At 37.8% G+C, this 16,878-nt stretch overlaps 2 protein-coding genes across 3 annotated transcripts in view; one reads left to right on the top strand and one right to left on the bottom strand.

The window, feature by feature from the left end:
• The window catches only part of GRM3 (glutamate metabotropic receptor 3), a gene marked incomplete at its 3' end in the record, with an annotated part of 104,239 nt that overhangs the window by 63,195 nt on the left and 24,166 nt on the right, over positions 1-16,878 (top strand). Inside the window, exon 3 of the mRNA XM_079931572.1 lies at positions 15,473-16,539. Within this exon, the coding sequence (XP_079787698.1) occupies positions 15,473-16,539 (1,067 nt within the window). The remainder of the gene's footprint in view (positions 1-15,472; positions 16,540-16,878) is intronic.
• ELAPOR2 (endosome-lysosome associated apoptosis and autophagy regulator family member 2) overlaps positions 1-16,878 on the bottom strand; it is a 267,850-nt gene that overhangs the window by 30,692 nt on the left and 220,280 nt on the right. The gene's annotated exons all lie outside the window — the stretch shown is intronic.

The following is a 16,878-nucleotide window of genomic DNA, read 5'->3' on the forward strand; positions in this document are numbered from 1 at the left end:
GTTGTGAGGGTGTGTTCTGTGCCTGTGGACTGGTTAGCAGTGCCCCAGGCCTCTACCCACTAGATGCTACCCTGAGCCATAACAACCAAAATGTCTCCAGACATTGCCAAATATTTTTTAGGCGTGCAAAATCACCCCTGGCTGAGAACCACAGGTTTTTAACCTTGGCTGCATAATAATACAGTAAACCATCAAAACACAAGTGCAAGCCCATTTCCTAAGATTGATGTTGAATCGGGCTCTGGTATGGCTCAGTCACCAGCATGTGTTTGAAGTTCCCCAAATGATGCTATTCAGTCTAATAGGTCTAATCATGAGTTTAGGAAACAATCAGAGAATGCCTACTCCGTGCCCAGCATTGCCTTAGATCATGAGAGTACAAAGATGAATGAGACATTGTCCTTAGCCTCGAGAGGCTTAGGATCTAGTGAAGAGATGGACACACAGTAGATACCTTCCCAAGAGGTACTCAATTTCCTTAAAGTTAAATGTTCAGGACACTCTGTCAGCACAGAGGAGGAGCTGGTAGCCTAATGGCACAATGTTTGAGGTATCACCACATTTCCACCAGAACTGCTAAAGTTCAAAAGCAGCACCATTCAGGGAGTGAAGCAACTGGGGCTCACATACATAGCAGTTTCACACCTGCATACATGTACATATATTTGTACACTTGTACACCTACACACACACACACCAGAAATGCACACATGGATTGGAACGGTCACAGCATGTAAGAGATGCTCTCTGTGCCTCTCCCAAATCCCCTTAGCACTCTGTTCTCATACATGTCAAGGGCTTCCTAATGTGACTCTCTGCCAGGGAGCTTCCTCTGGCCACAGGGCCGTGCTGTGCCTTACCTAGAGCAGCTGAAAGGCCTGAAGTTACCATCCCTGGAGCAGCCATCAACCAATGACAAACAAGAGCTGCTCCATCCAAGCTAGTGAGTGCCTGTGGTATTCTGTCCCAACCCCCATTCTATGCTGTCTCCCAAAGGACCACAGGGAGAAGGAGGCCCACTGGCGCTCATCCACATACTCTGTATTGGATTCATTCCTGTCTATATCTTATTTCTCCATTTCCCTATAAACTCCTGAATCAACTACTTGAACCCAAATCTAGTCTTAAGGTTTACTTCTGGGATAACCCAGCTAAAGATGCAGCATCATTCATATAAGCTAAAGACGTAAAAAAGAAAATACGCGTCCATCAACAGAAGCATGGCTAAATAAATTGTGGCACATCTATATACTAAAATGCTATACAGCGATAAAAGTCGACCAAATACACCTCAACACTACTTGAATGAATCTCACCCAACTTAATTTAGAGCAAAAGATATTAGAAATAACATAATCCATACTTTATGATTACTACATTAATCTAAAGTTTAGTATCAGGTGACTCTTGTTCATGGTCCTAAAAGGTAAGATGGTGGTTACCTTTGGGAAGAAGGAAGGGTGGAACAGGAACAAGGGGACTGGTAATGTTCCCTTTCCTAACATCCATAATGTTACGTAGGAGTTTTCACTTTGTGATAATTCTCTTATTTCTACCCTTTTTCTGTATATGTATTTCCATTAAAAGTTTTTAAATATCTCATCATAGGGCAACGTGAGAAAAGCAGTAGATGATGTAATGGAGATCGGGACTTGGGAAAGAAAGAGTAGAAAAAGATGTGATAGTTACATTAGCTCACATTAAAGAGGGTCCCTAACCAAAGATTCAGGGGCCACCGTGAACCTTCCAGCTAAAATGAAAAACATAAGCAAAGACAGGCCCTAAGCCTGCTCCCTGAACTGGGGTTGAGGGAGATGGGAATCTCACTAATTTCTACTCACTGCTATTTTCTCTGTGCCTTGCCGCCACACTCTTCATTCTTAGTCTAAGAGTAGATTGTTCCTTTCTGAGCTGCCTTGAGTGCTGAACGTTTCAGCCATAATATGTAGATTCTAGGCAGGGAAGCCAGTAAAATACATAATGAAGCATCGGAAGTGTTATCTGTGCTAACTTTTCAGGAGAACTGAAGAGGGGTCTTGACCAAAGTCTTAACACCCTAAAACATGCTTGTTCTTTCGATAGCTTTTCTAGAACACTCACTCTCGCTAGCACCTTAGGTACTTATCGAGCATTTTTCATGTGTGAGACAGTACCTCAACATCTAGATGGTGCTCTGCCCCAGAAGCTACTCTCAGTTGATAAATAACCATGGAAACGCTTCAGCAATTGTGTTCCTAATCGGTAGGTAAATTAATTACAGAGAGCTGAGGGTTCATTTTTATTCTTTCCTGTCTTCCTGCCACATGATGTTTGTAAAAGATTCTGTTGGCTCTAGCCAAAGGATTTTGATTTCTTCACCCCTTGACCCCTAACAAGGTCTTTCAAAGGAAAAGCCATTTTCTGTCTTCTCATCTATGTATTTATTCCAATCCATCAAAATAGTTCACGGAAATTTCACTGATGGCCTGGTTGTAAAATTGGAGCCATATTGCTGCTGGTAGCTTTTGCAATCTTCATTAGTATTTATGGATGTGAACCCAAGCAGCGGCAGTTATATTCCCGTTACTGAGAGCCTATTAAGAGCCACATTATTGTCCTACCTTAATTGGACTTCTGTCTGAGAGGAAAAAATAACTGATTTAATTTTCTCCTGCTATTGACTATGATATTTGTAAGGCATAGACTTGCCTTGTCTCTGTGAAATGAGCCCTAGGAGGGCTGGTCACCTTGGTACAAAACTTCTCAAATACATCCATTTGAAACTGGGGTCAGAACTATTTCCCAGATAAGCCATCTGACTCAGAGGCAATGCTAAGCGCATCAGGAAGGCGACAGGATCAACACTTTCACGCTGCTCTGTCACTTCAAGTCACCCCAGCAGCACCTGAGAAAGCGCTTGGTTTTCCTACCTGCCTCTCAGGCCGGTTGTGTTTGGATCAACATTCCGGTACAGAATGACTATTCTCCATTGTGAAATATTTGACCAACGTGGTTTACCGTTTTCTTCTAGATTCTCCTTTCATTCTTTTTCCTTCTAAGTATAGACATAGCAGCCCTTTATTCCAAACTACAGATCAGGACACTTCTGCTGACAATGGATTTTTATTCAAAATTTGTAATGTGTTCATTTGAAATACTTTAATATGCTTTCTTGATTTAAACGATTTAGACACTAGACCACATTTTGTTAGATATTTAACGAGACAAATTTAGTAAGGGGAAAATTTATATTAAAAAACAAAACTCCACCAAAGGACTATTTGCTTGTTCACCACCCACTTGTCAAGCACTTGTGATAATATTTGCAGCAGTATCATTTTCCGAATTTATTTACTTTGCAAGCTGACCTAGCTCAATTATTCTTTGTACTTTTTTCAACTTTATAATTTATTTTTATCAAAAGTACATAATTATTTTACGTGACTTTGACAAGCTTATAAGAAAGAGCAATAGTCTCTTGTCACCCTTTCCCAGGCCAAGTTCATTCAATTATTTACTTTGACTCTTTTGATAATGTCCTCCATTTTCTCTTTCTGTCTTTCTCAAAGGTCTGTTGATTGACTGTTGAAATTCCACAGAATGTTCTCAATTTTTTGTTTTATTTTCTACTTTCCTTCTCTTAGCATTTTGGTCAAAATTTAAGAGTTTTCTCAAATTTAACTTTCAATTCTTATACTGAATTTCTATTTCTGCTTTCATTTCCAAAAGTTCATTCTTGTTCTCTGAATGTTCCTTTTTAAGGATAGACTGTACCTATCTCATACACGCAGCATCTTTTCTTATTTCTCTGAGCTCGTTATTGTTTTAAAGCTTTTGTCTTTTGCTCCCTTCACTGCCTCTATTCTATCCAAGTTTCCTTTTCTGATGGTTTCAGTCTTTCTCTTTCAGGTTAGAAGTTTACTCAAATATTGGTGATCCTTGACTGTAAATGTATGTTTTCCTTTTTATTATTATATTTTGAATAGGTAATAAAATCATATGCTTCAAAACACAAAAAATATATAAAAGAATTTGGTAAAAATTTCCCTCCCATCTTTGCCATGCATCTGCTCGCTTCGCATCTCTTGCCATTGATAACTGCTATCCCTGGGCATCCTTCCAGAGTTCCTTTACGCATAGAAGAGAGAAAAGAATAGATTCTTCTGTTTTCTCCATTTACATAAAAGATAGCATATTAAATGTTAAATTAACTGTATTATACTTTGTTTTACAGATAATCGTGTGACTTTTAGATTTTTTTATAGCTTCAAAATATGTGCAACATAGAACACTTCCTCATTTCTCTTCAGAGCTGTATAGTATTCCTTGTCTTCAGGTAAACTGGGTCTATTTATGGATATCTCATACAACTCCACTGGTTCTTTTCCATGCATTCATGAGTCAGGACGACACTGTTTTAATGATCGAGGCATTATAATATGTATTAATATCTGGTAGTGCTAATGCTCCCTCACTGCTCTTCTTTTTCCTGGCTATTCTTAATGAATTATTTTTCCATATGAACTTTGAGGTCAACTTTTTTTGTTTTTATAAAAAGTTGGAATTTTTATTGAAATTTATTATTTATATATTATTACTATCATCATTATTGTTATTAAAATCAACTAAGAGAGAATCAAATACTATCCAAGAACGTGGTATGTCTTTTCACTGATTCCAGAATTAGAATTCACAAAGGTCTTTCACTTATTTTGTTAAATTTATCCTGAGTTTTTTTTTTATTATTTTTGATGCCATTTAAGTGGAATGTTTTCTTTCTGATTATAATTTGTATATATAAACTAGTTTTTCCAATATATCTTAGCAAATCTCTTAGGAATTCATTGTATCAACAGAAGCAATTGATCATTACTACATTCCCAGTCCCCACATGGGAGAGTCAGGAGAAATAAATCTTGCAGCATTAGTCCCCTAGAATGACAAGATTAATTAATATATTTTATTTGTGTTTGGAATAGTATATCTTCAAATTTTAATTTTTATATACTCTTATTATGAAATATTAAACCATACAAATAATATACTTAACTCAGTGCAATTTATGAAGCACAACAATAAAATACTCATCCATGAAAAACACCCCATCCAAACAAGAAACAGATTATAATAAATTGGCATCCACTTTGTGCTCTTCCCTATCCCATCCTTTGCATACCACCACTCCATCCCATAGGCACTATCCTGAATTTTGTCATTATCATTCATTTACTTTATTCATTACCATTCATTTATCACTTCTGTATGTACTCCCAAATGATACGTTTAGATGTGTTTATCTTACAACTTAGTGTTCTTTATCTTAGAACTTTATGAAAGTGGAGTTACATTGTCTTTTCACACATTATAGCTTTTAAAATACATTTACCTGTTGTCACTTTAATTTCACAACAATATAATATTGTTAATAATCCACAAAATAATTTGTGATTGCTGTTGGAAACTGGTGTTGATTCCAGTTTTTTTTTTTTCACTTATATACAGTACTACCAACATTCATTTACATGTTCCTGGTACATATGTGCAAGAATAGTATAATGCGACAAAACGTTCACAATTCGTTAATTCTAGGTGATTGCAATCAAGGTGATTGCAATTCTAGGTGATGCAATCATGTCCATAATACTTTTCTTTCATCATTACTGTAGCTTTGAAAATTTTCAAAATAAAAAGGTCAGAAAGTAGTTGACCTAGCAATCCCATTCCTGGGTATATATCCAACAAAACCTAAAACACTAATTTGAACCCCAATGTTCATAGCAGCATTATTTACAATAGCCAAGACATAAACAACCTAAGTGTCCATCAACAGAGGAATGGATAAAGAAGCTGTGGTATATATATATATACACAATGGAATACAACTCAGACATTAAAAAAATGAAATTTTGCCATTTGCAGCAACATGGATGCACTTGGAGGGCATTACGCTAAATGAAATAAGTCAGACAGAGAAAGACAAATACTATATGTTATCACTTATATGTGAAATATTAAAAAAAATACAGCAAACTAGTGAATATAATGTAAAAGAAGCAGACTCACAGAGAGAAAAAACTAATGGTTACCAGCGGGGGGAGGGGCAAAATAGGGGAGGGGTGTGGGAGGTACATACTATTAGGTATAAGACAGACTTAAGGATGTGTTGTACAACACAAGGAATATAGCCAATATTTGTAATAACTGTAACTGTAAAGTAACATGTAAAAATTGTATAAAAACAAAAAATTAAAACCTAAAAATAAAAAATAAAATTGCCACTAACAACAACAATAAAAAAGGTAGGAAGGAAAAAAAACTGATGAAAGTCTACCTATATTCTGCACCCACTGATTTAAAATAGCCTACAGAGCAACAGCCAGCTCTACCCACCACCAGTCCCTCCCATCAGGAAACTTGCACAAGCCTCTTAGATAGCCTCATCCACCAGACGGCAGACAGCAGAAGCAAGAAGAAATACAATCCTGCAGGCTGTGGAACAAAACCACATTCACAGAAAGACAGACAAGATGAGAAGGCAGAGGGCTATGTATCAGTTGAAGGAACAAGATAAAACCCCAGAAAAACAACTAAATGAAGTGGAGATAGGCAACCTTCCAGAAAAAGAATTCAAAAATAATGATGGTGAAGGTGATCCAGGAACTCGGAAAAAGAATGGAGGCAAAGTTCGAGAAGATGCAAGGAATGATTAACAAAGACCTAAAAGAATTAAAGAAAAAACAAACAGATGAACAATACAATAACTGAAATGAAAACTACACTAGAAGGAATCAATAGCAGAATAACTGAGGCAGAAGAATGGACAAGTGACCTGGAAGACAGAATGGTGGAATTCACTGCCATGGAACAGAATAAAGAAAAAAGAATGAAAACAAATGAAGACACCTTAAGAGATCTCTGGGACAACATTAAACACAACAACATTCACATTATAGGGGTCCCAGAAGGAGAAGAGAGAGAGAAAGGACCCGAGAAAATATCTGAAGGGATTATAGTCGAAAACTTCCCTAACATGGGAAAGGAAATAGCCACCCAAGTCCAGAAAGTGCAAAGAATCCCATACAAGATAAACCCAAGGAGAAACACGCTGAGACACATAGTAATCAAATGGGCAGAAATTAAAGACAAAGAAAAATTATTGAAAGCAGCAAAGGAAAACTGACAAATAACATACGAGGGAACTCCCATAAGGGTAATGGCTGATTTCTCAGCAGAAACTCTACAAGCCAGAAGGGAGTGGCATGGCATGTTTAAAGTGATGAAAAGGAAGAACCTACAACTAAGATTACTCTACTCAGCAAGGATCTCATTCAGATTCGATGAAGAAATCAAAAGCTTTACAGAGAAGCAAAAGCTAAGAGAATGCAGCACCACCAAACCAGCTCTACAACAAATGCTAAAGGAACTTCTCTAAGTGGGAAACACAAGAGGAGAAAAGGACCTACAAAAACAAACCCAAAACAATTAAGAAAATGGTAACAGAAACATACATATTGATAATTACCTTAAACGTGAATGGATTAAATGCTCCAACAAAAAGACACAGGTTCGCTGAACGGATACAAAAACAAGACCCATATATATGCTGTCTACAAGAGACCCACTTCAGACCCAGGGACACATACAGACTGAAAGTGAGGGGATGGAAAAAGATATTCCATGCAAATGGAAATCAAAAGAAAGCTGGAGTAGCAATACTCATATTAGATCAAGTAGACTTTAAAATAAAGAATGCTACAAGAGACAAGGAAGGACACTACATAATGATCAAGGGATCAATCCAAGAAGAAGATATAACAATTATAAATATATATGCACCCAACAAAGGAGCACCTCAATACATAAGGCAACTGCTAACAGCTATAAAAGAGGAAATTGACAGTAGCACAACAATAGTGGGGGACTTTAACACCTCACTTACACCAATGGACAGATCATCCAAACAGAAAATTAATAAGGAAACACAAGCTATAAATGACACAATAAACCAGATAGATTTAATTGATATTTATAGAACATTCCATCCAAAAACTGCAGATTACACTTTCTTCTCAAGTGCACATGGAACATTCTCCAGGATAGATCACACCTTGGGTCACAAATCCAGCCTCAGTAAATTTAAGAAAATTGAAATCATTTCATGCATCTTTTCTGACCACAACGCTACGAGATTAGAAATCAATTAAAGGGAAAAAACCGTAAAAAACACAAACGCATAGAGGCCAGACAATACGTTACTAAATAACCAAGAGATCACTGAAGAAATCAAAGAGGAAATCAAAAAGTACCTAGGGACAAATGACAATGAAAACACGACGATCCAAAACCTATGGGATGCAGCAAAAGCAGTTCTAAGAGAGGTTTATAGCAATACAAGCTGATCTCAAGAAACAAGAAAAATCTCAAATTAACAATCTAACCTTACACCTAAAGGAACGAGAGAAAGAAGAACAAACAAAACCCAAAGTTAGCAGAAGGAAAGAAATCATAAAGATCAGAGCAGAAACAAATGAAATAGAAACAAAATAATAGCAAAGATCAATAAAACTAAAAGCAGGTTCTTTGAGAAGATAAACAAAATTGATAAACCATTAGCCAGACTCATCAAGAAAAAGAGGAAGAGGACTCAAATCAATAAAATTAGAAATGAAAAAGGAGAAGTTACAACAGACAACACAGAAATACAAAGCATCCTAAGAGATTACTACAAGCAACTCTATGTCAATAAAATGGACAACCTGGAAGAAATGGACAAATTCTTAAAAAGGTATACCTTCTTAAACTGAACGAGGAAGAAATAGAAAATATGAACAGACCAATCACAAGTAATGAAATTGAAACTGTGATTAAAAATCTTCCAACAAACAAAAGTCCAGGACCAGATGGCTTCACAGGTGAACTCTATCAAACATTAAGAGAACAGCGAACACCCATCCTTTCCAAACTCTTCCAAAAAATTGCAGAGGAAGGAACACTCCCAAACTCATTCTATGAGGCAACCATCACCCTGATACCAAAACCAGACAAAGATACTACAATAAAAGAAAATTACAGATCAATATCACTGATGAATACAGATGTCAAAATCCTCAACAAAATACTAGCAAACAGGATCCAACAACACATTATAAGGATCATACACCATGATCAACTGGGCTTTATCCCAGGGATGCAAGGATTCTTCAATATACGCAAATCAATCAATGTGATACACCACATTAACAAATTGAAGAAGAAAAACCATATGATCATCTCAATAGATGCAGAAAAAGCTTTTGACAAAATTCAACACCCACTTATGATAAAAACTCTCCAGAAAGTGGGCACAGAGGGAAACTACCTCAACATAATAAAGGCCATATATGACAAACCCACAGCAAACATCATTCTCAATAGTGTAAAACTGAAAGCATTTCCGCTAAGATCAGGAACAAGACAAGGATGTCCACTCTCGCCACTATTATTCAACATAGTTTTGGAAGTCCTAGCTACGGCATTCAGAGGAGAAAAAGAAATAAAAGGAATACAAATTTGAAAAGAAGAAGTAAAAGTGTCACTGTTTGCAGATGACATGATACTATATAGAGAGAATCCTAAAAATGCCACCAGAAAACTACTAGAGCTAATCTATGAATTTGGTAAAGTTGCAGGATACAAAATTAATGCACAGAAATCTCTGGCATTCCTATACACTAATGATGAAAACTCTGAAAGAGAAATTAAGGAAACACTCCCATTTACCACTGCAACAAAAAGAATAAAATACCTAGGAATAAACCTACCTAGGGAGACAAAAGACCTGTATGCAGAAAACTATAAGACACTGATGAAAGAAATTAAAGATGATACAAACAGAAGGAGAGATATACCATGTTCTTGGATGGAAGAATCAATATTGAGAAAATGTCTATACTACCCAAAGCAATCTACAGATTCAACGCAATCCCTATCAAATTACCAATGGCATTTTTTACAGAACTAGAACAAAAAAATCTTAAAATTTGTATGGAGACAAAAAAGATCCCGGAGAGCCAAAGCAATCTTGAGAAATAAAAACAGAGCTGGAGGAATCAGACTCCCTGACTTCAGACTATACCACAAAGCTACAGTAATCAAGACAATATGGTACTGGCACAAAAACAGAAATATAGACCAATGGAACAGGATGGAAAGCCCAGAGATAAATCCATGCACATATGGTCAACTAATCTATGACAAAGGAGGCAAGGATATACAATGGAGAAAAGACAGTCTCTTCAGTAAGTGGTGCTGGGAAAACTGGACAGCTACATGTAAAAGAATGAAATTAGAACACTCCCTAACACCATACACAAAAATAAACTCAAAATAGATTAGAGACCTAAATGTAAGACCAGACACTATAAAACTCTTAGAGGAAAACATAGGAAGAACACTCTTTGACATAAATCACAGCAAATTCTTTTTTGATCCACCTCCTAGAGTAATAGAAATAAAAACAAAAATAAACAAATGGGACCTAATGAAAGTTAAAAGCTTTTGTACAGCCAAGGACACCATAAACAAGAGGAAAACAGAACCCTCAGAATGGGAGAAAATATTTGCAAATGAATCAACGGACAAAGGATTATCATCTACAAAATATATAAACAGCTCATGCTGCTCAATATTAAAAAAACAAACAACCCAATCCAAAAATGGGCAGAAGACCTAGATAGACATTTCTCCAAAGAAGAACTACACATAGCCAAGAAGCACATGAAAAGCTGCTCAACATCACTAATTATTAGAGAAATGCAAATCAAAACTACAATGAGGTATCACCTCACACCAGTTAGAATGGGCATTATCAGAAAATCTACAAACAACAAATGCTGATGAGGGTGTGGAGAAAAGGGAACCCTCTTGCACTGTTGGTGGGAATGTAAATTGATACAGCCACTATGGAGAACAGTACGGAGGTTCCTTAAAAATCTAAAAATAGAATTACCATATGATCTAGCAATCCCACTACTGGACATATACCCAGAGAAAACCATAATTCAAAAAGATACATGCACCCCAATGTTCACTGCAGCACTATTTACAATAGCCAGGTCATGGAAACAACCTAAATGCCCATCGACAGATGAATAGGTAAAGAAGATGTGGTACATATATACAATGGAATATTAGCCATAAAAAGGAACGAAATTGTGTCATTTGTTGAGACGTGGATGGATCTAGAGACTGTCATACAGAGTGAAGTAAGTCAGAAAGAGAAAAACAAATATCCTATATTAACGCATATATGTGGAACATAGAAAAATGGTACAGATGACCCGGTCTGCAGGGCAGAAATTGAGACACAGATGTAGAGAACAAACGTATGGACACCAAGGGGTAAAATTGGTGGTGGATGTGGGGTGGTGGTGTGATGAATTGGGCGACTGGGATTGACATGTATACACTAATATGTATAAAATGGATAACTAGTAAGAACCTGCTGTATGAAAAATAAATAAAATTCAAAAAAATTAAAAAATAAAATAGCCTAATGAAAAATAGTGGCTATAAATGACCCAATTTCATTCCTTTCTATGGCTGAGTAATATTCATTGTATATATGTACCACATCTTCTTTATCCATTCATCTGTCAATGGGCATTAGGTTGCTTCCACGTCCTGGCTACTGTGAATAGTGCTGCAATGAACATTGGGGTACATGTGTCTTTTTGAAATATGGTTTTCTGAGGGTATTGGGTCATTTGTAGAGATGTGGATGGACCTAGAGTCTGTTATACAGAGTGAAGTCAGAAAGACAAAAACAAACGTATATTGACGCATATATGTGGAATCTAGAAAAATGGCACAGATGAACCTATTTGCAGGGCAGGAACAGAGACGCAGACGTAGAGAACGGAAGAGTGGACACAGGAGGGGAAGGGGAGAGTGGGATGAATTGGGAGATTAGGATTGACATATATACACTGCCACGTGTACAATAGATAGTTAACGGGAACCTGCTATATAGCACAGGGAGCTCAGCTCTGTGCTCTGTGATGACGTAGATGGGTGGGAAGGAGGTGGGGGGAGGGAGGTCCAAGAAGAGAGGATATATGTATACATATAGCTGATTCACTTCTTTGTACAGCAGAAACTAACACAACATTGTAAAGCAATTGTACTCCAATTAAAAAAAAGTGCCTATATTTTGTAAAAGCCAGAGCTAAAGTCCTCATTTAGGCTCTTTAAAAAAACTATCAATGCTCTGTATATTCAAACGATTAAGAAAAAAATGGGAATTGAAATATTATTACCAGATTTTCATGAGTAGGAATCAATATCAGAATTCTTATGTTACATCAAGCTAAGTTTGTTTATTCTATGTTTAGAAAAGAGGCATTAAAAATTTCAGGTATTCTGGGCTTCCCTGGTGGCGCAGTGGTTGAGAGTCCGCCTGCTGATGCAGGGGACACGGGTTCGTGCCCCGGTCCGGGAAGATCCCACGTGCCGTGGAGCGGCTGGGCCCGTGAGCCATGGCCGCTGAGCCTGCGTGTCCGGAGCCTGTGCTCCGCAACGGGAGAGGCCACAACAGTGAGAGGCCCGCGTACCGGAAAAAAAAAAAAAAAAAAAAAAAAAAACTCAGGTATTCCTTTTACATGTTACAAATAAGTAAAATGTTGACTATTTTAAAACATTTTATATCAAGTGTTAAGACTCTAGATGTGTTATTAGTTTTGTTATTCTCAACTAGGCCACCAGTCTGTTCCAATAGTCAGTTAATGATATCAGGTGATTTCCATAAAAGATTTATAAAAGGAATGTTTTACATCTTTAGTGTTTATATTATTAGCTCACATGCCAACAATCTTATCAATAACCCTCTCTGGCTCAGGTTACGCAAAACAACCAGTTTTGTCACCTTTCAAATACATTATTTTTAAGAAACTTTATATTTAAGAATAGCTGTGAAAATAGTGAAATATTTAAAGCTATAAAACATTTATTTTACAAATCTTTTCCAGAATGACCTAATAACATCCACTGAACACTGGTGGAGATTGACTGTGTAGTTGAGAATAAAAAAAATTAATAACACATCTGAGGTTCTTATACTTGATGTAAACTATGTTAAAATATTCAACATTTTATTTATTTGTAACATGTGAAAGGAGTCTCTAAACTTTTCAATGAAACTTTTCTAAGCATGGACTAAATAAATTTAGTTTTCTGTGATCTAAGAATTGTGATATTGATTCCTACTCCTGAAAATATAGCAATAATGTTTCAACTGCTATGTTCATTTGTTCTACCATATTAAAACATAGTCTAAAGCTGTAGTAGTTGCAAAAAAGATCATACTGCTGTGGAAAGAGATCAAGAGAAACAACAAATAACAGAGAGAAATGAATTATCCCACAATTTAGTATCTGGCAAATGTTATAAACCAGTAGAAAATGATCAATTTATTTAGCATTTTTACATTTATTTATAATATAATCTGTTGATTAGGAAACAGAGTTAGAAAGGTTAACTTTCCTAAGGACATACAACTGTTCAAAGGCAGAGATGACAATCACACATAGTCCATCTAAATCCAAAATCACGCACTCATCTACGACTACAGCGTGTCTCGCTATGAACTTGAAGCCAATCCCCAACTGCAGTACAGACACACACAGACATAGGCGATGGGTTTGAAGAATGTGGCAGAAAGCTAGGTGAAGTTTAGGAAAGTCACATGTGAGATAACAAGATCACTAAAGGAAAATAAATCATAATAAGTGAGGAATAAATGTGGCATATTGAATTACATTTGCTAACAGACTTTATATATGGTACAACACGTTACTGGAAACACCAAGCCTGACACTCTAGGGGCATCTAAGCATCCTATGTAGGCAAGAGCTATTAGGTGAAATGTGAGGTTTTCTTTTACCAAGGACCCAAGCAACTCATTGAGGGACCCTTTCCTCCATAAAATAACTAGATCCAAGAAGAGTAAGCTGTTCCCGCTGGCTGGAACAACATGAGCCCCAGAGAAGACAGGACGGAGCTCAGGGAGGAGGTAGTAAAGACAGCAAAGACCTGCAGAGTAAGAGACTGCAGTGTCCTGCAAATTCCCCTTTCTCATCCATAGCTGCAGTTGGGCACATCAGCTAAGCCACATTTCCCAGCTGCTCTCGAAGTTGGGTGCGACCCTGTAACTAATTTCTAGTCCATAAATGTGAATAAAAGCACGTGCCACTTCCAGGTTTATACTTTGAGGAAGCAGGTGTACCTAATTCATACTCTTTTTCTCCTTCCACTGCATGGATGCCAATGAGAAGGAGGCCCTAGGAATTGGTACAGCTTCAAGATGGAAGGAACGTGGGTTCCTGAATCCCTGTGTGGAGGAGGGATACCCGCCCACCAAGACCTTAGCCTACTGCACAAGGGAGAAATAAACTTCCATTGTGTTTGAGCCCTTAAACAATTTGGGGTCTATTTACCAACTCAGGCAAGCCTACCCTGACTAATAAAGATTGTCTGTGCATCAGAGACATCAGTTTCATTCTTCTATATTTAAGGAAAGACTAAAGGTCGGCAGTGTGAGTAGACCAGAGAAGGTGGCATAAAAATGGTGAACAGAATGGTAGCTGATGTTGGCAAGAGAGACGTGATGAGCAGCAGCTGGAAGAGAGGAGAGAGGAACCAGAGATGCTTAGAGAGGCGCTGCTCTTAGGCACTGGCTATAAGAAAGGGACAGGGTTGAGGGCTACCGATCCCGTACAGTTAGGAACTGTAAAGCAATTACCTAGCTTCTACTGTAGGCGCCTTCAGAATATTCAGGTTGTATATATGTGGATAGGAGTATGCTATACACAGACACATGCAAATATGTAGTCAGAATGAACAGCCTCCAAAACATGAAAATACTACAGTTGAAGGATTATGGATGCGTGTTCTTTTTTTCTTTCCTTCTGAATTATCTAAACTGTTTAAAAGAAACATACCATCCATTTATAATGAAAATTTTTTTCTTGATTTGAAGGAGAAAAATTCTTCCTTTTAATTGTATAGCTTCATGAAAATATTTAATTTCTATACATAAATATATAAATATGTAATAGAGATGAGATTCGAAGTTTTGTCCAATTCCTACTGTGGAATCTTTCAAGAAATGAATATTTATATACCACATAAAATATGACTACATGTTCACCGGTTTCCCTGTTAAATAATCAGCTCCTTTGAAGGCAGACACTGTATTGTACTCATGATTATCACTGGCACTTGGCACACAGGAGGCACTCAGGAATGTTAAGTGAATGAATTTATGAATGCTTGAAGGCTCCAGTAGTTTTTAATATGTAAATTCAATGGTAATTGATAAATTATCTCAGCCTTGGAATCCCTGTTCCCTGTTATTTCAGTTTTGCTAAGTGTATGATATAAAGTCATTGACCGATCACACTTAAGACACCTAAACAGTGTTCTTTTTTTTTCTTTTCTTTTACTTTACATGTCACAGCTCCATTCAACCCAAATAAAGGTGCAGATAGCATTGTCAAGTTTGACACTTTTGGAGACGGAATGGGACGTTACAACGTGTTCAACTTCCAGTACATGGGCGGCAAGTATTCCTACTTGAAGGTTGGTCATTGGGCAGAAACCTTATCAGTAGATGTCGACTCTATCCACTGGTCCCGGAACTCAATCCCCACGTCCCAGTGCAGCGACCCCTGTGCACCCAATGAAATGAAGAATATGCAACCAGGGGATGTCTGCTGCTGGATCTGCATCCCCTGCGAGCCCTACGAATACCTGGCTGACGAGTTTACCTGTATGGATTGCGGCCTTGGGCAGTGGCCCACTGCAGACCTATCTGGCTGCTTTGACCTTCCTGAGGACTACATCAGGTGGCAAGATGCCTGGGCCATTGGTCCAGTCACCATTGCCTGCCTGGGTTTTATGTGTACATGCGTGGTTGTGACTGTCTTTATCAAGCACAACAACACACCGTTAGTCAAAGCATCAGGCCGGGAGCTCTGCTACATCTTGTTGTTTGGGGTTGGCCTGTCCTATTGCATGACATTCTTCTTCATTTCCAAGCCGTCACCAGTCATCTGTGCATTGCGCCGACTAGGGCTGGGGACCTCCTTCGCTGTCTGTTACTCAGCCCTGCTGACCAAGACAAACTGCATTGCCCGTGTCTTCGATGGGGTAAAGAATGGCGCTCAGAGGCCAAAATTCATCAGCCCAAGTTCTCAGGTTTTCATCTGCCTGGGTCTGATACTGGTGCAAATTGTGGTAGTGTCTGTGTGGCTCATCCTGGAGGTTCCAGGCACCAGGCGGTACACCCTTCCAGAGAAGCGGGAAACAGTCATCTTAAAATGCAATGTCAAAGATTCCAGCATGTTGATCTCACTTACCTACGATGTGGTCCTGGTCATCTTATGCACTGTGTATGCCTTCAAAACGCGGAAGTGCCCAGAGAATTTCAACGAAGCCAAGTTCATTGGTTTTACCATGTACACCACATGCATCATCTGGTTGGCCTTCCTCCCTATATTTTATGTGACTTCAAGTGACTACAGAGTAAGTCTCGGAATGGTTTCTCCTTTTCCTTCTTCTTGTATCCTGCCACTGTTTTGTTATGTATAATTTAAAAGAGACTCCTTTTATTTCATCTCAGCAATTAGGTAGCTAAATTATAAATGCCATGATGAACCACCATATTGTATATGGAAATTAATTCAATATGTTTTAAAACATTTAATTAGTGCTTGCTATGTGGAAAGCACTGTGCTGGGCACAGAGAGGAACATAAATGTAAATGGCATGGTCATTCAAGCAATGTACAGTCTAGTGGGAGAAGAGTATAATACACACACACACACACACATGCACGCACACGCCCCTTACAACTTCTAATTT

Source organism: Stenella coeruleoalba, assembly GCF_951394435.1.
Source record: "Stenella coeruleoalba genome assembly, chromosome: 9".
NCBI classification, from domain to species: domain Eukaryota; kingdom Metazoa; phylum Chordata; class Mammalia; order Artiodactyla; family Delphinidae; genus Stenella; species Stenella coeruleoalba.